The sequence below is a fragment of the Pistacia vera genome, unplaced genomic scaffold, assembly GCF_008641045.1.
Source record: "Pistacia vera cultivar Batoury unplaced genomic scaffold, PisVer_v2 Contig1188, whole genome shotgun sequence".
In the NCBI taxonomy this organism is placed as follows: domain Eukaryota; kingdom Viridiplantae; phylum Streptophyta; class Magnoliopsida; order Sapindales; family Anacardiaceae; genus Pistacia; species Pistacia vera.
In genome coordinates, this window is record NW_022195235.1 from 1 (window position 1) to 25097 (window position 25097).

The following is a 25097-nucleotide window of genomic DNA, read 5'->3' on the forward strand; positions in this document are numbered from 1 at the left end:
TAAACCCTTATCATTTTTGGGGCATTTTTAGGGCTTTTTAGGGGGTTGTTCGGTTTAGGGCAAAATCTTTGTGTAAGCAAGTTTTTGGATACTCTTTCGCTCTTCTTTAATTTTAGCATTTTTTAGGATCAGTGGTTTTGCAAATTCATATCTATATGAGATAAAGTGTTCTCATTTTGTTCTGATCCTCTCTCTCTCTCTCTCTCTCTTTTACGTTTTTATTTTCTTGATGCAGATAAAGCCAAAGAAAGAAAAGGAATGAAAATAAGGTGGTTTTGAGATAGACAGAGAAGGCATAGTTGGATCTTCCGTGATCTTCGTTGTGCGTTATTTGGGTTTAAACCTGATTTTTGTCTGTGAAGGGGCGTCTTAAATTTGTCAACTCAATCTTTCTACTAATATTCTGTTTCTCGTGCATTGGCACGTAAGAATCAGATAGGTTCAAGCAACTAGAGTGAGAAAAAGAGAGACTCTTTTCAACGGCTAAGAGAAATTATAAGTCAGCTCTCTTTGTTTTTTTCCATGTAATAACCTAATTGGTTTGCACAGACATCTGCAAGGAATCTAACAATACTTATTTTCCCTAATTACTATATTAAACCCCCAAACCAAACATCACTAGATACAGTGGAAACAAGAGTGGGGAAGCCATATACAATATAGGGTTTCTGGGTCTGAAAATATGCCAACCGGAGTTATGATCCCGGCAAGAAACGTGCCGTCAATGATCGGTAGGAACGGTAATGTTGTTGGTGGACTTGAATCATCATCAGGACTTTCCCTCGGTCAGGTCAGGACTTGAGCTTTCTTTCCTTTGCTCTTTGAATCTATGGTTTGGATGAGTTTTTTCTTCTTCTTCTAGTCTTTCTCATGTTTAATTCCTCGATTTTTCTGCTTGCTTTCTTCATTTTCAGTGAATGCCATGGGTTACAAGATTTTTGAGTTTGGATTCGTTTTATCATTTCTTCTCACTATTCAAATTAACTACGGATCTTTTGTTCATCTTCTACTTTTAAAAAAAATTTATTATATTGGTGATCTGCTCTTAGTGGAACTAATTTGCCATTTCAAGCAAAATCCATCTCGAAATTTGCGAAACCGCGTAAAGTCTTTTGCTCTGCACACACGGATAGAAACGTTAATTTGGGACCTTCGTTTTTTATTTAAACAAATAGAATCTTAACATGCTCTTAAGTCTTATTCTTGACTTAACCAAGTCGATCGTTTATTTTTTTAATAAACTAATGTCAGATAGGGTAATTTATCTGTCTTCTTGCCTACCATTTTAATCCTGGCAACCTTCTTCTCTTATATTCACTCTCTCTCCTACATATTTATGTGCTGCGACATGCGTTTGCATTTTTTTTTTTTCAGTGGAATTTTCCATTGTGTTGTTAGATTGAAAAACCATAAGCTTCGGAATCTTAAAGATCTGTAGAAATGTTCCAGCCAAACATGATGGAAGGTCAGCTTCACCCTTTAGACATGACCCAAAACACATCAGAAAGCGATATTGCGGCTCGTTTAAGAGATGACGAATTTGAAAGTACTAAATCTGGTAGCGAAAATCAAGAAGGTGCCTCCGGTGATGATCAAGAACCACGTCCAAAGAAGAAGAGATACCACCGTCATACTCAGCATCAGATCCAAGAAATGGAAGCGTAAGCTCAATGTTCAGTGGTTTCTTTGTTCAATTTTGATTATTTATAATATATATATTTTTTTTTGACAAAAGAATTTTTTTTGTGTTTTTTCTATTAGTTTCTTCAAAGAGTGTCCGCACCCAGATGACAAACAAAGGAAGGAACTGAGTCGTGAACTAGGGCTAGAACCTTTGCAAGTCAAATTTTGGTTCCAAAACAAGCGCACTCAAATGAAGGTATATAACGCTTTTTTATAACTTTGGCATGTTCTTACAAATATAATTACTTGATTCATTATTTTAATGGATTTATTTTCTGATCTTTGTTTTACATGAAAAGGGCCGTTACAATATGCTTTGTCTTCTCTAATGAAAAATTTTGGTGTTCATATCATTGTTAGTCAACGACTCAACTCTCCTTAGTTTGTTTCCGTGACTAATTTATTTTGTATATATTGTTGAACAGACCCAGCATGAGCGCCACGAAAACACACAGCTTCGTACTGAGAACGAAAAGCTTAGGGCTGACAACATGAGGTACAGAGAAGCTCTTAGCAATGCCTCATGTCCCAACTGTGGTGGTCCTACCGCTATAGGAGAAATGTCTTTTGATGAACATCATCTAAGACTTGAAAATGCTAGACTTAGAGAAGAGGTATTAGAAGTAGAAGCCTGGTGATTGCTAATGTCTTTTGTCCTCACAATTTTCTTGAACGGCGATTTTTTTATATTTTGTCAATTCATATTCAGATTGATCGCATCTCAGCGATTGCGGCCAAGTATGTTGGCAAGCCTGTGGTGAACTATCCACTTCTTTCTTCTCCGGTACCCTCTCGTCCACTTGACCTTGGTGTAGGAAATTTTGGTGGGCAACCAGGCATTGGAGGAGAGATGTATGGGGCCGCAGACCTCCTTAGGTCCATTAGCACCCCAACTGAGGCAGATAAGCCGATGATAATTGAGCTGGCAGTTGCAGCAATGGAGGAACTAATCAGAATGGCTCAGATGGGTGAACCCCTATGGATGAGTAGCATTGATGGAACCACAACTGTGCTAAACGAAGATGAATATATAAGGACATTTCCTCGGGGAATTGGTCCTAAACCAACTGGATTCAAATGTGAGGCATCTCGAGAAACTGCGGTTGTTATCATGAACCACATTAGTCTTGTTGAAATTCTGATGGATGTGGTAGGCTTAATTTCTTCCATGATACCAATTTTGGGGTTTCTATAATTTTTTACTGTCTAGTATCATGGGAACTAACTTGTGATAGATTTTTTTTTTTTTTTCCTGTAAATTTTAGAATCAGTGGTCGACTGTATTCTCTGGCATTGTCTCCAGAGCTATGACTCTGGAAGTACTATCAACAGGTGTAGCAGGGAACTACAATGGAGCCTTGCAAGTGGTATAATACTGGATTTCAATTCCCTTTTCGCACGTACTAATTTCTTTGGTTTCTTGATATTATTTTAACAAAATCTTCTTGATATCCATGCTTTTAGTTTATTTTAATTCTTATGAAAATCAAGAGATGTCTTGAATTAACTAGTAGCAAATCCTAAATGCTTTATTTAAAGATGGAGCTCAAAGGCAAAAGGAAACTAAATCATAAAAGATAATTTAGAATGCAATTCTGTATATAGGCTTTAATATCTTTCTTTCTGAATAAATATGCATGATTCTTATTATTAATTGTTGAATATTGTGCGATTTTCCAGATGACATCAGAGTTTCAAGTTCCTTCACCACTTGTTCCAACTCGTGAGAGTTATTATGTAAGGTACTGCAAACAACATGGAGAAGGGACCTGGGCAGTAGTTGATGTTTCCTTGGACAATTTGCGCCCTAGCCCAGCAGTTAGATGCCGAAGAAGGCCATCTGGATGTTTGATTCAGGAAATGCCTAATGGATACTCCAAGGTAAATCCTTTTAAGTTGATTAGTTGAAACTAACTATAATTTAAAATGATAAGTAGTCATTACTTAATTTCTACTTTCTAATTTCATATTGTGTATTAGGTGACATGGGTTGAGCATGTTGAGGTTGATGATAGAGGTGTACATAATCTGTACAAGCAGCTAGTCAGCTCTGGTAACGCATTTGGCGCAAAACGTTGGGTTGCTACCCTTGATCGACAGTGTGAACGCCTTGCAAGTGTCCTGGCAACAAATATTCCTACGGGTGAAGTTGGAGGTAATGCAACATATCTTCTTTATATCTATCTTTTGACCATGAGGAGTTTGTTTAGAAATTTTGACATAATGAAAGACAATTACTGAAATTTATTAAACTTTAACTAGTGATTACGAATCAAGATGGACGAAAGAGTATGCTGAAGCTGGCTGAAAGAATGGTGATTAGTTTCTGTGCTGGAGTGAGTGCCTCCACAGCTCATACTTGGACGACATTATCAGGAACTGGAGCTGATGATGTAAGGGTTATGACCAGAAAGAGTGTAGATGATCCAGGCAGACCCCCTGGTATTGTGCTTAGTGCTGCAACTTCTTTCTGGCTTCCCGTTCCACCAAAAAGAGTTTTCGATTTCCTTCGTGATGAGAACACTCGAAATGAGGTATATTAAGTATTTAAAAACCTTATAGACTTAGATATCCGAAAATTTTAACAGAGAATGAATACTAATTACAATTACTACTAAAATAACTAAGGTGAATTGATTTTTTGTTTTTTCTTGAAATTTACTTTTGCTAATTTTGAGAGGTTTTCGTTAGTTGTATGCACAGCTGATTAATAATTTATTTTATTTTATCCCTCTATTTGATACTATGACCTATAAATAGAAACTCTATTATTAACTAATAATTGGTAGCATATATTTTATATTTGTTATCTGGGTTCAACATAAGTTTGCATTGCATGTAGATGGTTGGGTATGTTTTATTATGATCAAAGCTAAACCATGATTTAAAAGACCATAAGTCAATGCATATAACATTTTTTTTTTTTTTTTTTAAATACTGGATTTGAATTGTAAAGTGTGATTATATTGGAATATTTAATAGCTTAGTAATTGGAGTTAGTCATATACAGGAGTCTTGTACTCAAGTCGCGGGAGATGCAATTATTGCATTTACCCAAAATAGAAAACTGTAAAGTTAAAAATGTGTGATGGTTTGAAAAATGATCAGCATATTATATTCTAGATTTTTTTTATCTAAATTAGTTTTCATAATTGCAGTGGGATATTCTTTCAAATGGTGGAGTCGTCCAAGAGATGGCACATATTGCAAATGGTCGGGATACAGGCAATTGCGTGTCTTTACTGCGAGTGAATGTAAGTGAAAAATGAGGTGCATTATTATTATTATTATTTTTTAATTCAGTTCTTTCTCCTTTAATAAGGAGTGAATGTAGTTAAGTGTTGGTAAATTTACTAATAATTCTTAAGAAATGTTGTTGTAGAGCGCAAATTCAAGCCAGAGCAACATGCTGATTTTACAAGAGAGTTGCACTGATCAGACAGCATCTTTCGTTATTTATGCGCCTGTTGATATTGTTGCAATGAATGTAGTACTAAATGGGGGAGACCCTGATTATGTTGCCCTTTTACCTTCCGGATTTGCGATTCTTCCTGATGGAACTACAGTTCATGGAGGAGGCATTGGTGAAACTGCATCTGGTGGATCTCTACTAACTGTTGCATTTCAGATTTTAGTTGATTCTGTTCCAACAGCAAAACTGTCCCTTGGATCTGTTGCTACTGTAAACAATTTGATTGCATGCACGGTTGAGAGAATAAAGGCTTCTTTGTCATGCGAGAATGCATGAACCTCAAAGCGGTAACTTCTTTATTTTCCGATTCCATCAACGTGATTTCATTAAGAATACTGTTTAATGTTCTTGGCATACTGATAACTTATTTGTTACCGTTGCAGTTATCAAAAGAAGAAGGAAAAAAGGAGAAAAATATATGAAGAAGAACAAATAGGTGGTGGGAAATTTCGGCTTGAAAAATATGGAGAGAAGTCAAGAGCGCACCTTACATGATCCTTTTTTGGTGATTTGAAGTTTGTTTAAGAACACATTGCAAGCAAACAAAGGATTAGAGGTTCGGGTATTGACTTCCTCAAAACAAGATTAAAAACAAAAAGAACATTAAGACCTTGTTAAAAAAAGGGTTGGATCTCCCTCACCTTCTTATAATTGGTTTTTGTTGTTAGGGGTTTTGGGATAATTTTGTTTAGTTGCTTAGTTATCTTGTTTTTTCCTTCTTCTCTTGTTGTATGTGTGTTTTCGAAGCACTAGTAGGTGGAAAAGCTCTCACCTGCTAACAGACGTTTGCTTCCTTTTCTTTTTCCATTTCAAGAGCTGTTGAAATAGACAGAGACTGCTAGTCTTTTCTTTTTGTGTTTAATTATTTTTTGTGCTAATTTTGTCTTTTTCAAAGGTTTCTTTGTCCTATAATGTTAATTGGATAATGTGGTCACTGAGGCCAACTGGCCGGCGGATTCATCTCCGCTGCTCACTGACCAACTCCAATCTGATTGATCGATCTTAAATAACAAAACTGACTAAGAAATCCAATAGAAAACTTTACTATACAATTCTATATCTTATACCGAGGTAATTTGTGATGGACTGTTTACGATAGCGCTGTTCTAAGCATTATATCCAACGTCCAAAGCAGATGAAAATCAAATAAAAAAATGGATGACTGAAGAGTTATCTTGGTGAGCTAGCTCATAAGCTACTGTACAACAATATCATGCTAGTGGATTTGACGATTGCCGTACTGGAAAGGGTACGAAGATTATTAATTTCTGAAATGTGCCCTCAATTATATATAAACATCAAGCCTGTGCCAGCTAATTAAGATTTTTATTTTCTTTTAATGATTTGTCTCTGTACTGTTTATTTTTTTCTTATTCTGCCGAGACTTTTATATAGATCATAATGGATTTATAACTGTCTTGCCTATGATTACTACAGACTCCGCTCCTCTCCGTTGGTTTCTTCATAAATCTTAGAGTAAACGACTTTTTCCCACCCAAGATTTGCTGGAATGACATTTTTCTACCAAAAAAGTTTCAAAATACCAATTTATTATCCAAAGTTTATGTTTTGTTTACTATCCAGAATATGTTTTCCGATTCAGTGGTGAACGGATGGTAAACTCGGTTCAAGCTATTGAAGCTTTTGAAGAAGAGATGTCGATTAGTCTTTTGGTGATAGCAGGTTGAATTTTTATGATCGGGACTGGTTAAAATTTAACTTGGAAAAGGCAACTGCGTATTCCACAAGTCTCTCGATTTCCGATGACTAATGAGATCGACGAGAGCAAGGTTTGAGGGGTTTTGATTAGTTATAATTAAAGAAGAGACTTGTGATGGTATGAGGTTGTAACGATGTTAAAATCAACTAGCGATTGGTCAGAATATAAACTTTGGATAGTAAATTGGTATTTTAAAACTTTTTGGGTGGAAAAAAATGCGTTTACTCTAAATCAAACTTTAAAAATCTAAATAAGAACAAAAAAATATTGCAAATAAGTACACTCGAAGACATGACACAACACAGAAGAAATATTGATGAACTGGAGAGGAAAAAAATAAAATCCGTTCAACTAAACGCCAACACTCCTAACAAAAACACATAAAAAAGTACCCACAATTCTTAGGTGAGAATATGTCTCGCTGGTCAGCTGCAACTGCAAATGTAGAAGAATACAGATGGTGTGATATTATATTATTATTGACTTTGTTGATTCGCTAATTAAAGTCTATTTGAAAAGGTTGAAGTTTAAATTGGACCAAGAACGAAAGGATCGTCTATATATGATTCTGAAACATGGGCCGGGCTTGCTTTGCCGTTGATAAGTAAAATATGGATCATCTAGTCACGAAAAAGATTATTTAATATATAATTTTCTCGCCGGACTTCTAATTATAGTAGTTAACCGCTGTAATTATAAACCAATTAATTACTTCAGTTACTCTTCTACTATATTTTAGCATTTACATATATGGCATGTCTCATCCTGGTGGTGGTGCCAATTTCATCCTCATTGTGTAGTTGTTTCCCTTACACATGTACAATGTTAATGACAAATGCAATGTTTCCTTGTATTTCATCTTGTTGCTGGTGCAGTTTACATTGCACAAATGTCATGAGCTCTCACCTTAATTTATGAAACTGTTGGCTCTTCACTACCTATTGTTTTAGCACTATGTACATGTCAGATTGAATTTTTTTATTTTTCTCAGTTTTCTTCAGTTACTCTGCTCTTTCCATCTTCTTCTTTATTTTGAAGAGACGCTTCTATGTATTCTCGACTGTGCCACTGTTTTCTACAAGTTAATTCTGATTTTGATTAATACAATATTCAAATTCTATATCCGTCCTCTAAACGTACTAAAAGAAGATTAAAATTAATTGGTAATGACCTAATTAGCAATTGTTAATGACTAGTCCTAAGTACCTAGTCATGAGCCACCAATCATGATAAGGCTGACACTGTCCCTTCCAAATATACTTGCAATGGTTAATTTGTGCGGAAGCACTACGATATGAAAACTAGCACTAATTATTAATTAAAAGTTTTAAGAATGTAATTAAAATCATAATAAAATTTCCTTTTTAAGTCTAACAGAAATCAGTGTTGCCAATCTCATCCACAATATACATCAGCGAAATATACAGTATACAGTATTCGTATCAGTAAATTAATGTCCAGGTCTTCAAAGAAATGCGTGCATATTTGTCCCTAGCATAAAATAGAAGGTCATTAATTATTTAACGGGTCAATTCAAATTACGAAACCACATTCTTAAAAGATTAAATAATTTAATTAGTGACCACGAGTATCACTGGTTTTCTAATTCTTTGGTTTGAGAGGAAAAATGATAAAAATGAGATAAACCTGAAAGCACTAACTTTCAAAAGTAAAATGAGGCTGTTTATACGTACAGGGAATCAGCTGGTTTTGAAATACATTCCCCATCTCGGCTCAAGGTTTTGTCTGAAACAGGTTTAAAATATTGTGGTTTAGTGAAGGATAGAGGCTTCAGAAGATTTCTAATATATATGAGGGTGAAATTCACGCGCCGAGAAGATAGATTGGAATAGTTTCAGAGGGAATCCAAAAAAGGCTTCTTTTACTTAACGCTAACAAAGGCAGCCAACTCTACTTCGTCTTAATTCTCTTACTTGTTTACAACAGAATCGGCCTGAAACATTTATGAAACTTCCATGAGAAGAGGCCAGAGCAATCATCATAGGCCAAATTCTGACCCAAATATATACCCTCATTTCGAATTGCATCTCTTTTATGCGATTGTGTATTGACCCCACTTAGTATCATGGAAAATTCGTGCCACTTTAGGTCTAGATAAGTGTTTGGAGTCATTCACAGTTCACTCAGTACAAAAGGCCATGAACCTACCACCCTCTTTACATAAAGCCTTCCATTTCTGTCTTGTCTCTTTCAAACTCTCTCGTTTTCACAGTGAAACCAATCCCTAAACCATGGCAATTATTGAGAATGATGGTTTCTCAAGTCTCCCAGACGAACTTGTCATCTTGATCATCTCCTTCCTTCCCTTTATTGATGCGTTTCGCCTTTGTTTGTTAAGAAAAGAATGGCATAAAAGGGCTCTTTGGTTGCATTGCCCTAACTTCGAACTGTTTGAAGCAGACTTCACGTTTCCAGGTGCCAGGCAATATTCGTTCAATGTTGGAAAAAGAGTCCGTTCCATGGAGTTGAAAAGATTTGGGAAGCTGCGATTTGTAGATTTTCTCAATAAGGCCGTTAATGGTCTAACCTCACCGGCGTTATCCAAATTCAGTTTCCGCATGTTTTATTCCACCCAATACCAAGAAAATGTAGATAAGTGGATCAATGTTGCCTTGGCAAAATATGTGAAGGAGTTAAGTCTAGACTTTTCAGATGGAGACCCCATAGATCCCCAGCCACTGTTGCTCAATGCTCCACAATATGTCTTGCCCAATTTTTTCTATGAAAATGGCAGGTCTATTAGGGTTTTGAACCTAAACTCGTGCGGTTTGGGTTCTTTCAACTTTCAGAACTTTATTGGGCTAAGTAGCTTGACGCTAACAAGGGTGAGGCTTCATTGGGAGGAGATAGCACCTCTACTGGCCGCTTGTCCTCTGTTGGAGAGTTTGTGCTTAGTGGAGTGTTATCGAGTGATTAAGATTGATATGAGTTTCGTGTTATTGAGGCTTAAAAGGTTGATAATCAGGCATTGTGTACCAGTTACTCTTGGGGTGGAGCTTTGCCTTCCAAAACTTCAATATTTTGAGTATGCAGGGAGAATGGTGCTGTTGAATCTGAGCAAATTAGATGAAATACAGGAAGTGGTTTTGGATTATCGTTTGGATTTTTTTTATCCTTATGAGGCTGAGGATATAGTGGCACTTTTTTCTGGTTTTGCTGACGCCAGGATCCTTAAAGTATGCACTTCTGCTCTCAAGGTAAATTTTCTTCCAAATCATATAAATATTCCCTTGCCTCTATATACGGCTTAGATATATTTGTTTATGTTTTCCATTTCACTATATTCATTAATATTTCTATTGCAAAGAATCATTTCTTTTCGACTTGAATTTTGATCACAGAATCCTTGAAGATTTTCCTATTACTTTCTTTAATTAGATATATTTATTTTCTTGGTGTGATTTTGCTTACATACATTGTAGGTGAGTATAAATATTTCTTGACATAGAATTCCAAAACTTGAAAAAATAGATTCACAAATTGAGACACACTTTATTTAATCTTTCTTTTTTCCTCTTTTAATGGAAGATCTTGGAAAACTTCATCCAACATTTGATTTCAGAATTAGAAATCTCTAAATACCTAATGATAAACAACATTTTTTCCTCAAACTAAAAAGTCTAGTATAGGCATTCACATTTTGTTTTCACAAATACATGCATTGATCTATTGATCAACCTTTAAAATCATTATTCATGTATCATAAGTATTTAATGATTAGACATGAGCAGAAATTAAGTTTATTATCATGTAACATATGCAGACAATATACCTTGTTTGGTACACTTTTCAAATCTTATCCTATCCTATTGTAAATAGTAAAAACGTGTTTGTTTTTCTATTTGCGGAATTTGATTCAAAATCCAATTCAAAACATACAATTACCTTTCACAATAAAAGTTTATAAATTAATAAAAACACCCCCACCTACCCAAACCATTGTCGCTCGCCAGCAACCATTGCCAGTGCCAACTGGTGTTGACGCCAGAATAGTGCACGACCGGCCAAATCTAGTTGGTCGTGTGTCATTCTGACGACTGTCAGCCACTGTCCGATTGTGGTGGCCGGCTACCAGCAATCAGTTGGGTGGGTGGGGGGTGTTTTTGTTAATTTATAAACTTTTATTGGGGTGGTGTTTAGTTAAATTAATAAATGTAGGGGGTTAAAATTAATCTAAATATTTTTAGAAAATGTTTTCAATAAATGTACCAAGCATATTCTCATAATCCTATCTTATTGATTTAATCCTATACTATTTCAAATAATGTACCAAATGGACCCTAGATCTTCTGATCGATGAAATGACGTAAGCAACAGTTAAGTTCATTATTTTGTTTTATACTCTTTTAATAATAGATCAAATGATGCATAACTACTTGAGTTAAGTTCATTATTTTGTTCTATACACTTTTATGGTAGATCAAATGATGACAAAACCACTTATGTTAAGCTCGTTATCCATGTAAAACAACAGTTATTCTAATTTAGTACAATAGGAATCTTATAATCATTAGATATAATAGCTCAGGTCAACAAAATTTTGTCGCACATGATATAGTTCCAAAATAGGGTTTTAAATATGATTATCGGTGTAGAAAGCGAGTCCAAGAGGAGTATTGGAGAGGAAAGTCGTACACAATAACCTTACGACCCTATCCTGTCCTATAAGATTTAATCATATCGTATACTATCATATCCTATTCAGAATAGAATACTATTTCAAATAATGCACCAAACGGACCCTAGATCTTATGATTGATGAAATGATGTAAGCAATGGTTAAGTTCGTTATTTTGTTTTATACTCTTTTAACAATTGATCAAATGATGCATAACTACTTTAGTTAAGTTCATATACACTTTTATGGTAGATCAGATGATGACAAAACCACTTATGTTAAGTTCGTTATCCATGTAAAACAACTGTTATTCTAATCTAGTAAGATAAGAATCGTATAATCGGTAGATATGGTAGTTCAAGTCAGCAAAATTTTGTCGCACATGATATAGTTCCAAAATAGGATTTTAAAGATGATTATCGGTGTAGAAAAGTGTAATGTTACACTTAAAAGAAAATCTTATAAAGATCTTTATACAAAGTAATGTGACAAAAAATAAATAGAAGAGTGGAAGAGTTAATATAATGAATTTGACTTTTTGTTTCACTCTTCCATTCATTTTTTATCACCTTATTTTATATAAAAATCTTTGTAAATTTTTGTTGTAAGTATAATATTATTGATTCTTTAATTGATAATTTGTTGATTTTTGTTTAAGCTTATAAATAACCGTACTGAATTCTGAGAGAGAAAAAAAATTCAAGTTTCAAATTATATTTTAGATGATGAATACTCATATAGGAATCAGAATTTAGTGCTGCTGAACATGCCCTATCTCAAGATTTTATATTTTTTTTTTTGTTACTAAAATATGTGTTTTAGGAGCAATTTATCTAAGCCTATCTGAAGGTTGGGTCAATAGAGGAAAGTTTAGAAGCTAAATTTGTCCATTCTTTTATTGTATAATCAAGGGTATCTTTGTTCTTCATGTAACAAAAATATACATATATTTCATCTTAGAAAGAACCAAAACAAAGTTAGCTGTTACCTTCTTGTTTTTTATTTTTCTCTGCAGAAGTTTTCCAAGGACTACTTATTGTACTGCAAACCACCGGCTCACATATTGCACATCGAGCATTTGACATTGAAGACATGCTTAGGACGATATGAACTGCCAGCCATAATGTGCTTGCTCAGAAGTTCACCGCACCTCAAAACACTCTCAATTTTGTCCAGCTTGATGGAGTTGACAGAGGTAAGTTCCCTGACTCATTTCCTGACAAATATCAATTTGTGGAATATAATTCCATTTAATTAGCTTAGTAAACGATTGTATTGCAGTATCAGGATTTTATGTATAATCGCTATAGTGATCGATTGCCTGAAGGAATTTGGACAAAAAAAGGATGGAGACTTGATAATCTTGAACGGGTTGAGATGCAGGGGTTTACAGCAAAGAAAATTGAAGTTGACCTTCTCAAATTCATACTGAGGAAATCAAGATTCCTCCAGAAACTAATTGTTAAACCTTTGATCAGAGGTTCTTCATCAGAAAATTCAAAGGCCTTGAAGGATCTGAAAGATGTGGCGGTTGCTTCTGGTCAGGCAGTGATAAAATGGTATTGAATTGCCAAATAGTGATATCTACTGCTATCTGCCTCAAAACGCTCAATCTGATAAGGGAGAATAGTATGTAGGTATCTAATGTATAAGAATCCCGTTTCTTCTTCTACTTTCTGTTCTACACAGATTTGTGTGCTGTGTCTAGGTGTTGAACCTTTGACCTTATATATATGACTTTCAATTTCAGTTGCAGCACTTTATCTTATTTTGCATGTGTGTTTCCAGTTAATGAATTAAGCATTTTCTTTTTCCAATTATGTCTTGATATTTACCTTTTTATCTTAATTTTTTTGCCAGCTGTTCCTGGCTAGATAGAAATGTTGAGCATCAGTGAATTAAAAATCTTAATCACTGTTCTAATTCAAGATTTATAAGCAAGTTCCAACTTCGATATTGTTTAGGTTTCCACTCTCGGTCCAGATATTATGCTAAATTCTTTATATATATGACACTTATTTATGAAGATGAATACACTCGTTATCTTCTTGATGAGAATACTGTTATCAGCAAGCGGTTATGCATATAACAACTTATTTATGAAGATCATGAGTTCATATGAACATCCTGAAGATTTCCTGGAGTTAATGTCTGTTGCAGAACTCTATTAAAACAGAAGCAGAATTAAGATTAATGACTTTAAAGTTACTGTTAGTTATCAGCTGTAATTGTTTCGCTTCTTTAATTTCCTTTTATACAAAGTTTGTTGTCATACAAATTCTCTGTAGTGTAAATGATATTTTTTTTCTTGAGACATACACTGCTAATTTACATGTTTATGAACAAGTAGCCAGTGACGGCTGCAATCTGTGACACATGCAACAGCATGAAGTACATGCTGTGTGACAGATTTGCTATCATTCAAAGTTTATGTCTGCCTGGATTCGTCATTGTTTGGTAATGCATAAGAACTTACTTGTGTAATCATAATGCTGAATTGAGTATCTAGACCCTCCTTGTCAACTGGAAAATCAACCCAATCATCTTTCTAACGGATTAGTACGGATTTTGGTTATATTTTATTTCAGAATCAGGTTAACACTCAACTTTCAGTAATATCCTCCACAAATTAAACCGTTCTGGATCCAATAAAAACATTGGGTCAAATCCAACCTTCTCACATTCAAAATAAAATTCTGTATAAATCCCGAATGCAAAAAGAAAGAACAGGTGTTCACACAAAAAATGAAATAGCAAACTCTCTAAATACTAAAAACCATCTCAAGCCTTCTTCTTCCTCCCCAAAGCAGATCTCTTGCCTATATTCAATGTCGTCGTTTTTGCAGGATTCCCCAGCAGCCCACGTAGAATGGCCAAAACACCCAGACCCATGAACGGAAAGTAGACCATTATCAGCTCATCAGAAGCCTTTCCCGATCCGAACAGATCCGCCAATACAGCCGCCTGCAATTCACATCAAGATAATTAAAATCAGCGAGCTGATTTGGGATTATAAAGAGAACAGAAAATATTTTATTTTAGTTACCATGGAAGTGACAACAGAGGCGCCGTACATCAAACACGTGGTGTTAAACCAAGACTTAGAAGTAAGAATTGCAAAGATGTTAAGAATGGCGAGTGGCCACTGAAACACAAGTTCGTGGGTAACAATGCCTACGAAAAAATGGGGCTTCTCGGAGACAAGATAATCTCCATACTGTCGGATGTACCATTGCTTGATATCGATGAGGATTTGTGGGAAGAAGGTCAGCGGCAGACAAGTCTGGGCGTCGATCAACGGCGCGGCCGCCGCGATTAAGAGGAAGAAAATAAAGAGTATTGCGTCAACTAGGTTGAGGAGAGCTCCCATATTGATGGTTGAATGTTGATGGAAGGATGGAAGGATGGATTTATGATTGGATTTGGGGTGTTTGTAGAAATATGCTCACTTCGACTTCAAGATCCTTGTCTTTCGACGGTGGTTTTGGGTTTTTATTTTCTCAACCTTTTTCATTTGTCGATCATGTCATGTTTTAATACACATATATATAAATAAATATGGCTTCAAATTTTGTGAATTAATCCTATACAATGTTTATTGATTGATGACATTAAATTTTCTTTTTCAATTTTCAATTTTTTAAGTAAAATTATTTTTATTTTAATCACATCAAATATATTTTGGGTAAAAATGGATATTTTATTCAATAATACTATACTTACAAATAAATCTTATAAAGATTTCTATATAAAGTGAGGTGACAAAAAATGAATGGAAGAGTGAAACAAAAAATCAAACTTATTAAATTCACTATTCCATTCATTTTTTGTTACATCACTTTGTATGGAGGTCTTTGTAAAATTTATTTGTAAGTGTAATATTACTCTATTTTATTTTATTTTTTTGGAAAAAGAATTAGATATTTTTAACCTTAATTTATTTTTAAAAAAAAAATAGAGAAGGATTTAGGTATATTTTAAGATTGAAAATAAAGAAAATTTTAAGCAATCATAAAAAAAAAAAAATTATTAAAATCTCATTTCTAGATGCTTTCTTGGAGAAGTGGAGTTACAATTTTTCAATTACTCAAAATACTCCAAAGAATGGCGAAGAAGGATAAGAAAACTTTATCATATTTGAAGTTATAAAATACTAATAAGTAGAAAACAAATAAAGAACTCTTACCTTATAATTGAAAGAACAAAATTCCCAAGTACTGCTTAAAATTGAGGTATTTTTATGGGTATATATGTAAATTTATCATTTTAAAAAACTGTTAGAACCGTTGGAAAATAAACTTTCAAGTATAGGTTGAGGGAAAATAATACAGTTACCGAAGGAAACCCACCGAATGACATGGCACAATCCTAACCGTCGATTAATTATGAGTTACTATTAATCGACGGCCAGGATTGCGCTACGTCATTTAGTGCACAAATTTGGTGTGCTCCTTTCGGTAACTGTAACATTACTCTAGGTTGGGTGTTTTAAAAACTGTTACTAAAAACCGTTATGATCGTTTACCCTCAAAATCACTACCGTGGTTTACCGTCATAACTGCTATCATGAAACTCCCAAACGGACCCTTATACTCACAAAATATAATAAAATAATAAAATACAATCAACCTAATAGAAGGAAGAAATGGGGATCAATAAAATCAACCAAATAAATGAATAAACCGTAGAATAGGAGGTGAATCGAAACGACGTAGTGGTGAAAGTCCTAATTTTCCCTTGTAAAGAGCGGATAATTTACTCATGCTTAAGGTTTGGCTTAAGAACCTTTGGTCTGTAGGAATACTTAAGTTACACTAGGGCTGGTTAACGAACCGAGCAGCTCGCGAGCCAGCTCGGCTCGGCTCGAGTCCGGCTTGTTAACGGCTCGGTTCGTCTGATAACGAGCCGACTCGACTCGGCTCGTGAGACAAACTGAGCCGAGTTCGAGTCATGCACGGCTCGGCTCATTAGGCTCGCGAGCCAAGCCTGGCTCGAAATAGCGGGTTTTTTTTTTTTTAGAATTTCTGAAGTATTAGGATTTAATTGAAAATAATGCAATACAAGTTTTAAAAAATAACAAAATAACCCCTGTTATTAAAATCCCCAAATTGTCAAAATCCAACACCAATAGAACCCTTGCCGTAAAAGTTTGAATTAAACTCCTCCCAAAGTAACGATTTTGTTCTCCATCATCAGCCAAATAAGTTTCGTCAGATTTTCGTCAGCTTCGCAGGATCTTTGTCGTCTAATCGTCGTCGGAACTTCGTCATCTTCGTCGCAGGATCTTCGTCAGATCTGAATCTGCTTCGCGGGATCTTCGTCGGGAAAATGTCGTCGGAACTTCGTCATCTTCGTCGCGAGATCTTCGTCGGATCTGAATCTTCTTTGTCAGATCTGAATCTTCTTCGTCGGATCGTCATCATCTTCGTGGGATTTTCATCGGACTTTAATCGGTGAGCAGGGGGTTTCTTCGTTAGATCTTCATCATCTGTGATGGTTGTTTGTTTGTATTGTGATATGAAGAGTTATTACAGCAGTGGCTTCGTTTGAGGGGAAGTATTGTGATAATAGTCATGAGTGATGATGTTTGTAGTTAATGTTGTTTGTGATCTGTCAAAGTAATGTTCCTGTAGTGATGAAGTATAGATATTTTGAAATGATTTGTTGAGATGTGTTACTTTAACACTTGAAAAACACTTTACCAAAATAACTTCTTTGCATTTTCTTTCTCTGCGTGTTTTTGTTCTTTTTCTTTAAGTTCTCTTCTGAAAATCTATAGTTTGAGGTTTGGGGTTTCATCGGACTTTAATCAGATGCGCAGTTGTTGCCCAGCAATTTTTTTTAAAAAAAATTGAATTAAAAAAAAAAAACAAAATTATTTTGGAGTTGGCTCGCGAGTCGGCTCGAACTCGGCTCGTGAGCCGGTTCGAAATATGTCAAACCCATTATCGAGCCGAGCCGAGTTATATTATTTATGACTCGGCTCAGCTCGTTTATTTTTCCTTCTTCACGAGCTGAGCTCATTAAGCCGAAAGCTCGGCTCGGCTCGATAACACCCCTAAGTTACACTATCATCTAGGGCTGTGCAAAAAAATCCGATATCCGATCTTGATCCGTTTGGCTCCGATCCGAAAAAATCGGATATCCGAAAATTCGGATAGGATACGGATCGTTATTTAAAAAAATCTGAATATTCAGATTGGATACCGGATCGAGATTGTTAAAAAATCGGATATCCGTATCCGATCCGGATTTTACTAAATTACATCGTTTTGAGTTTTAAAATAACCCTAACAGTCTAACACAATTAACTCAACTCTCTCACTCTCAGTCTCTCTCACTCGAACACGCACAGACACACAGTCACTCAAACTCTCTCAGACCATATCTCATCTCAGTCTCTCACTCTCTCTCGCTCAACTCTCTCGGTCTCTCTCGCTCTAACACGCACAAACACAGACACACAGTCAGTCAGCCACTCAAACTCTCTCAGACTCAGATCTCAGTCTCTCTCGCTCAACTATTTCGGTCTCTCTCGCTCGAACACGCACAGCGGCACAAACACAGACACACAGTCACTCAGACTCAGATCTCAGTCTCTCTCGCTCAACTCTCTCAGATCTCAGTCTCCCTAACGATTGAAGCCCCAAATCGATCGTAAGTAAATTTCTTTAGAATTTAGATTTGCTGAATTTTATAGGCTGAATTTTAATTGTAGACTTTATGTCTGTGCTAAATGTTTACATTTAGTACTTAGAAAGCAAATTGTTTTGGTGGGTTATTTTTTATAGACACTTATATAAGGCATGCCATGTGTTTGATTAAACGTTCCAATCAATTCAGTTTATCAACTTTTTCGTGTTGTGTATTACCTGTTTGACAAAATGTCCCAACAAACAATGGGACTTCACATGTTTGGCTGAATCAGAAATTTCAAAAAAAAAAATTCAGAAGTATGAATCGCTACTCATTTCTTAACAATTTATACCCATTTCCGCATTTGATACAGGTAGCGGGATAATTGAGAAGTAGGAATTTAATGGAGGAGCCAACATTTTTCAATAGAATGATCACTCAACTTCGCACAACCTGCAAGTATGAACAGTACTTTATTTCCGTTATCTTTTATTTTTTTTTAGTGCTATTAAAGTATCCTTTTATGTGAAATATTTCCACATTTTTATTAGTTGAGTTTTTCATAAGTAATATAGCAGGGAAGTTCTTTTCTTCTATTTTCGATAAAATGTTTTGAGTAGGAAAACGACATGCCTGAATAACAGTGAAATATTATGCTATAAAATTTCTTATGCAATTAATTTTGTTGTTAATCTTAAAAGTTGTTTACTGAAATGGTTTATTTGTTTTGTACAGGAGGATGATGACGAGTAGGAATTGGCAATGAAGATAGCATATTCATTTAGGCTGTGACAATGTTTAGACAACATAGGTTAAATATTTTGTATTTCATGTTAATTTTTTTAGATACTTTTATCATGTAAGGGAATTATAATTTCAATTTTATTCCTAGAATTATTTGATTTTAATAAAAAAATTTTAAAATTCGGATCAATTTCGGACATCCGATTATCTGATCCGAATAATCAGATATCCGTAAAACCGGATATCTACATAATTCGAATCGAATTCAGATCAGGATATAGCCTGATCTGAAAATTCGGATCGGATAAGGGAAAAGACCTATTCGGATCGGATATCCGAATTTGAACAGCCCTGTTAAGTATCATCCCTATGTTAGCTGACGGCGTCACCCAAATTTAGGTGCTAACTCTGCTTGTGTTGTATAAGTCTATAATACCCTTCTGTTTTTATATATATATAACCTCATTTAACTCATTTTTAACTCGTTTCTAATTATATACCAACACAATTTAAACAAAGTAAAAAAACATGAAAAAGAAAACCCATACAAAAAAATCACCAACCTTACTGAACTACTAACCGCTATCTCCACTTATCGTCTACAATACCCACACCACACAAGCCTCGCATCTCATCTCGACCTGCCACCCTCACTCCCTCCGCTAGCAGCCCCACCCACATAAGCCTCCCCATCCACCGCCTATCGCCGACAACACCCACACCACACAAGCATCCCATCCCATCCCCACTTGCCACCCTTACTCCCTCCTGCTAGTGGTAGCCCCACCCACATAAGCCTCTCCATCCACGAACCCGTCTGCCCCATTGAACTCCCTCATCTCCACCAGGACCACCATTTTTGAATCCCCATCCAATTAATTTTAGATTCTTTAATAGTTTTATTGAGTCGTTGTTGTTGATTTGGGATTTTTGTGTCATTTTTTAGGATTTTTTTTATAATAATAAAACTGAAACAAGGTTGCTGCTAGGCCATTGAAAGGGTTTTGTTTTTACCCTTTCTTTATTATTTTCTTAATTTTAAAATTTTTATCATATAATTTCGAGAAAAAATATCAAGTTATTTTTTAATAGACAATATTACCTATACTTGTTTTGGGTCCGTTTGTTTTGTTATTTTGGATAGTATTTTGTGAATAATACTGGGTAGTTAAATAGGGTAAGTATTACGTAGTGAAATTTAAAAATTAACAAAAAAAACCTCATAGGTTTGCTAATTTAACTAAACACTCCAATATATAAACATTTTATAAAATGACAAAAACACCTTCACCCATCCATAGTGCCAGATTCCGACCACCACCATCGAAATCTGGCCAGAAAATAGCATTACGACGCAGACCGGTCGGATCTGGCGAGTAGGGCGTGGATATGACCTTTTTCGGCCAGATCTATGGTAGATCTGGTTGAAAAAAGTTAGATCTACGGCTAGATCTGGCCGTCGACGGTCGCAAAAGTCCAGATCTGGCCGTCAGCGATGGCTAAAGATATAGCCGTCGTTGTCAGTCAACGATGGCCCAGATTTAGCCATCGTTGACTGTCAACGACGACAATTTATTTGGTCATCTAGTCTTTTCTGGCTAGATCCATTGTAGATCTCATCGGAAAGGCCAGATCGGTGAATTACTGGCCAGTTTTTGTCGTTTGTAGGCTGTTGTGATAGATTTTGGCCACCACCAATGGTGGTTGCCAGAATCTGACAACAATTGGTGAATGAGAGTGTTTTTGTTAATTTTTAAATTTTTTTTGATGGTATTTATGAAATTAATAAACTTAAAAGGTCTAAAAGTAATTAAAAAAAATACTAATATTTCTTAAATAATTAAACAAATAAATTTTTTAGGAATAAGATTAGAAATATGGATAGAAATATTAAACAAGCGCACCCAACTTTTCCTAACCAAGTATTGTGGTCAATTCTCAGGAACGAATATGTAATTTTACAAATAAAATTATAACCAGAGGGGTAGTTGCTGCCTGCAGTGCTGGACTCCTTCAGTATTCGAGAGACAGAAATATAGAGAAGAGATGAGCGAGACAAGACCAGTGCCGAGGAGAGAGAGCCCATGGGGAACGCCGGAGGGAGAACATCGTCAACCTAAAGCTCACAGATGTAACGATCGAGCTGAGGATGTTATCCAAGTATGCCTATTAGTGGGCTATTACCTTCCTTTTTCCTCTATTATACCCTATTTCTCAAAATGCAATGGAGATTCTTGTGGCTTGTTGATTGATTCAATTAATGATATCCTGATTCTGATTGGTTCGCAATTTTGTAGGCTTGTTTTGAGGGGAACCCATTTAAGACTGTTCCGGGCCCTTTTAAGCTCTTTTGGCGGTGCATGCGATCGAAACCCGGGTAAATACTGAAGTAGTATCATTATTCATCTTCTTGATGCTTGAAATTCAATTGACAGAAGAATCGATTTTTATGCAATCTGTATTTTTGCAGAGAGGAACCAACAGAACCATACACTTATTTGCAACTGGATCCCCCAAAGAGAGAGGAGGTGAAACTTGAGTGAAATCCTTTTTTTACAATGCTGCTTTAGCTATTTGTTATTTGATTTTCTACTTTAAGGAATTTTTGTCTCTGGACTTCAACTTTTGTTATCTATTAAGTATCGTTTGTAGCAGTGTGGCACTCATAAATTCTAGCCTTGTCTGATTAATGATGAAAATGATCAAGAGAACAGAGAACCCTTTTTTATTTTTTTTTTATTATTGTATGTGATTTTATTTGGTGCAAAATAATTGCATTGGAAGCAAAACGAATGCATCCTATAATTGGTCGATTCAATCACCTCTTCATCACCTTCGGTCAAATATTTTCATCCCCATTAAGGAAATGTGCCTTTGCATCAAGATGTGGATGATATGCCTTCAATTGATTGTACATTTGGACTTTCTTTTGTTTGACTACTTTTTCATCAAATAATTCATTCTGGATTTTACATGAGTTTGGTATTGTGGCTATGAGGTCAGGCTTGTTAATCCCTTGTTTCTTTTGTTGTGGCGGGCTTATGTTGGCAATAATTTTTTTTCTAAACTTGAAGTATGGCAGTCGAAGAAGTGTTTATTCATTGAATGCTGCTTTATAAATAGAGGAAGTTTGATGAGATTTCTGTGCATAGGAGGTTCCTTGGGATAGACGATATATGATTGAATTGTTTACTTTTATAAATTTACTAGGTTAGCAATTGAACCAGGAAAGAAATGCATGAATCCCCTTTATTTGCAAAGTAGTTCCAAATATCAAAATCACATGTAATTAAATTATAATGAGTAGTGTGCCACAAATTTTTTTACCCTGGAAGTAGCTTGGAGTTCTTATTTTTCTGGTAGGTAACACTTTCTCTCATTTTCTGTGTTTATGCACATTATTCACCAGCATGCCATGAAATACCTTCTGAAACTCTCTCATTTTCTGTGTTTATGCACATTATTCACCAGCATGCCATGAAATACCTTCTGAAAATTATCAATCATATTAGAGCTTGTATTATCCTATTTTAGTGTTATTTACTCCTTACTTTCCCATTTTTTATGCTGCTGTCTAAATATATGTACCATTGTATGTTCATATTACGGATGGTGTATTTATATAGATTGTCCAAGGAGTCACCCCTTTTTTAAGAAATGAACCGAGAAACTGAAGTGCAAAAAAAATGTTACTCCTTTTTTCTATAATTTTTTCCTCTAAAATTGCTTAACGGTATAAAGGTTATTCATAAACGGAGATGTGGGCTGTACAAGCCTCCACCTTACTCCTTCAAGACTTATTTGCCGCACTGACAATTTAAGAGTTTCCAGCGAGTGATTGAACAGGTCAAACCAGTTCTTCTACGCACAAAATCGAACTCTAGAAATCGATAATAGGCTCACCAATGGTGAGATTTCGCTCCAATGCCCATGGTATGTCAAACAGCTTTGCTGTGATGAACTTGAAGATCTTGTTTACATTAATGTTGTAGGTTGCACTTGAAAAGAAGAGTGTTGCATTGAGGGCCTTCGCATAAGCTCTTGCCTGTCATGAACGAATAAAGTTGCCATCACAATATAAGATATTGAACTTAACTATCAGAAAGCCCAAAGCTAGCACCAGATTGTTTAACTTCTTTCAGCAAACAGAATAGAAGATCACGGTCCTCATCAAATTCAACTGACGCCGAGTTTAATGTCATAGCACTACAGGTTTTAGATATACCCATTGTAATTGCTTTACTTTCGAAATTATATTGTTGCATTAGGCTAACCGTCGAACTCCAAGGCATGCATCATTAAAATGGACTGTCAAATTATTGGTGAGCCTAACTGGGCGTTTACTGAGGGGTTGGGTAATTGATGAAGGCCCATCCTTTCTTTAAATTTGGTAATCTGCATGAATCCACCATTTTCTTTCTTCTAAAACTATCCGAAGTTCAAACAAGTTTTAAAATTGAGTAATACCAATTTTTATTTTATTTATTTTTTTTTTTTATAGAAGCAGTAGTAAAATGTGTTTTGGTGACCAGTCACCTTCAATTCAAATGAGTAATCACTGATTTGATTGCCTAGAAATTCAACGACCGTACAATGATAATGTCTACTTTGAAAGAGTTTTTATTTTTTCCTCGGGAATTGACCTGACCTGATCTCTCCTTTGCTCAATGGTTAAGCCTTTCACGTATATATATTCTCCCACATTCACAGATCGAATCAACTACCTACTTCTCCCACATTCACAGATCGAATCAACTACCTACTTCTCCCACATTCACAGATCTACACTATTATTGACTCAAAAAAGTTTGGCTTCTTTTGTTTTTATGATTTCTGCTGTTTATAAGCAAAGACAGATGAAAAACATGAAAATGTTACCTGACTTGCTATGGTCCATTGCAAATCTATAGGCAGCTGAATGAAATCGTCAAATTTGGTACCAATCAAAATCGGAATTGCAGTCTACAAGATGAAATGAGACTTCTTAAACATACATGCCTCGCCCTCGCGTATATGGACAGAAGTGGAATGAGAATATATACCTGATTATATTTTCTTGCTTGCTGATACCAGTTTATGACACTGCAACCAGAGAAATCAAATAAACCCTCTTGTAATTTAGAATAAAAGATCACATATCAAATCATATGATAATTCATCACAAACCTCTTCAAGGTTCGGCGACTAGTTAGATCAAACATAAACAGAATTGCTATCGAGTCCTTACAGGCATCAGGAAGATGATCCTGAGATTTTTCATCTCCTGCATAATGTATATAATGTTTGATCACCAACAAATTATTAAGAAAAAGATCCCACAGCATAGCATGTAAATCTGCTAAAGCAATACAAATATTGTAAGATTAATCATATACCTGCAACCTCCCAGATTGAATATGAAATGCGCGCCCCTCTTACCAACAAAGTTTTATCCATCAAATTCAGTCCTTCACTCTGCAAGCCACACTGCTCATTCCCATTCCCCACATACTTTTCCTTCAAACAAACAACATTTATATATAAGAAACATATTCATAAAACCAAAACATACAGAGTGATAAGTTTTGTACCAGAAAACTCGTCTTTCCGGTTTCACAATCACCCAAAAGACTAATCTTCAAAGCAACCAAATCTGAATCTAAATGGTGATGATGGGTATGACAAACTGGCATCACGTTGGGCTGGGGGGCGGATGTTGAGCTACTCTCAACAGAAGCCGGAGATGACGGCAAGGGCACCATCGCATGTGGCAACATCCGATACCGAATGGGCTTTCCTAGGGAACATATAAGAATGCTCTCCCAAAAACAACCAATGCAACGTCTGAGAATCAAAACACCACGATGAATTCTACGCTTAAGGTTGAATTGAACAATTTTTCTGGTAAACTGAGTCATACTTTCTTTTTTTTTTTCTTATATTTTTTGAATTTGAAGAGAAATTGATGGCCTCAAGAAGGTAGTGATTCTATATGGCCATGAAGATGGTAACCGAGCTTTGAGTCTATCATATTTTACAAAAATGGGTTATTTTTAGGATATGCTATACATTCCATTTACAACCACCTTCTCCTATCAACGTGACTACTTTAACGGGACCTTTGACAACATCCAACATCATAAACTACTACTCCACATTTCTTCCATTTTCACACATCACCCTGTTCCTACTTTTTCTATCGCCTTTTAAACCATTTCAATTTT

General features: G+C 35.4%; 5 protein-coding genes and 1 long non-coding RNA gene across 8 annotated transcripts; 4 read left to right on the forward strand and 2 right to left on the reverse strand.

The window, feature by feature from the left end:
* The first annotated feature begins 13 nt into the window (after window positions 1-13).
* LOC116111208 (homeobox-leucine zipper protein HDG2-like) lies at window positions 14-5436 on the forward strand. 3 transcript variants are annotated; one of them, XM_031397405.1, is made up of 12 exons: window positions 14-72; window positions 236-790; window positions 1450-1661; window positions 1762-1879; window positions 2109-2297; window positions 2393-2833; window positions 2949-3050; window positions 3364-3564; window positions 3664-3838; window positions 3946-4217; window positions 4842-4937; window positions 5066-5436. In XM_031397405.1, the coding sequence occupies exons 2-12, from the start codon at window positions 683-685 to the stop codon at window positions 5429-5431; spliced, it is 2280 nt and encodes a 759-aa protein (XP_031253265.1). In that variant the 5' UTR covers window positions 14-72; window positions 236-682; the 3' UTR covers window positions 5432-5436. The 3 variants fall into 3 exon arrangements, with proteins under 3 accessions (XP_031253265.1, XP_031253271.1, XP_031253280.1); XM_031397411.1 differs by lacking the exon at window positions 14-72 and having other exon boundaries at window positions 688-790; window positions 1375-1661; XM_031397420.1 differs by lacking the exon at window positions 14-72 and having other exon boundaries at window positions 692-790; window positions 1399-1661.
* Window positions 5437-9127: 3691 nt separating this feature from the next.
* LOC116111163 (putative F-box protein At3g29830) lies at window positions 9128-13080 on the forward strand. Its single transcript, XM_031397367.1, has 3 exons — window positions 9128-10093; window positions 12530-12709; window positions 12796-13080. The coding sequence occupies exons 1-3, from the start codon at window positions 9128-9130 to the stop codon at window positions 13078-13080; spliced, it is 1431 nt and encodes a 476-aa protein (XP_031253227.1).
* A 1048-nt stretch (window positions 13081-14128) lies between these two features.
* Window positions 14129-15022, reverse strand: LOC116111197 (sigma intracellular receptor 2-like). The gene is made up of 2 exons (XM_031397395.1): window positions 14561-15022; window positions 14129-14478 (listed from the first exon to the last, which is right to left on the reverse strand). The coding sequence occupies exons 1-2, from the start codon at window positions 14882-14884 to the stop codon at window positions 14296-14298; spliced, it is 507 nt and encodes a 168-aa protein (XP_031253255.1). The 5' UTR covers window positions 14885-15022; the 3' UTR covers window positions 14129-14295.
* Window positions 15023-18107: 3085 nt separating this feature from the next.
* On the forward strand, window positions 18108-18955 carry LOC116111172. The gene is made up of 3 exons (XR_004125022.1): window positions 18108-18171; window positions 18524-18609; window positions 18886-18955. It is a non-coding gene; the product is annotated as an uncharacterized LOC116111172 (long non-coding RNA).
* A 1929-nt stretch (window positions 18956-20884) lies between these two features.
* On the forward strand, window positions 20885-21712 carry LOC116111154. The gene is made up of 3 exons (XM_031397356.1): window positions 20885-21054; window positions 21192-21271; window positions 21365-21712. Exons 1-3 carry the CDS (start codon window positions 20941-20943, stop codon window positions 21435-21437), a joined length of 267 nt encoding a protein of 88 aa, XP_031253216.1. The 5' UTR covers window positions 20885-20940; the 3' UTR covers window positions 21438-21712.
* Window positions 21713-22774: 1062 nt separating this feature from the next.
* On the reverse strand, window positions 22775-24791 carry LOC116111228 (septum-promoting GTP-binding protein 1-like). Its single transcript, XM_031397429.1, has 6 exons — window positions 24465-24791; window positions 24270-24390; window positions 24061-24157; window positions 23937-23976; window positions 23773-23856; window positions 22775-22939 (listed from the first exon to the last, which is right to left on the reverse strand). Exons 1-6 carry the CDS (start codon window positions 24789-24791, stop codon window positions 22775-22777), a joined length of 834 nt encoding a protein of 277 aa, XP_031253289.1.
* Between the last annotated feature and the right edge of the window lie 306 nt (window positions 24792-25097).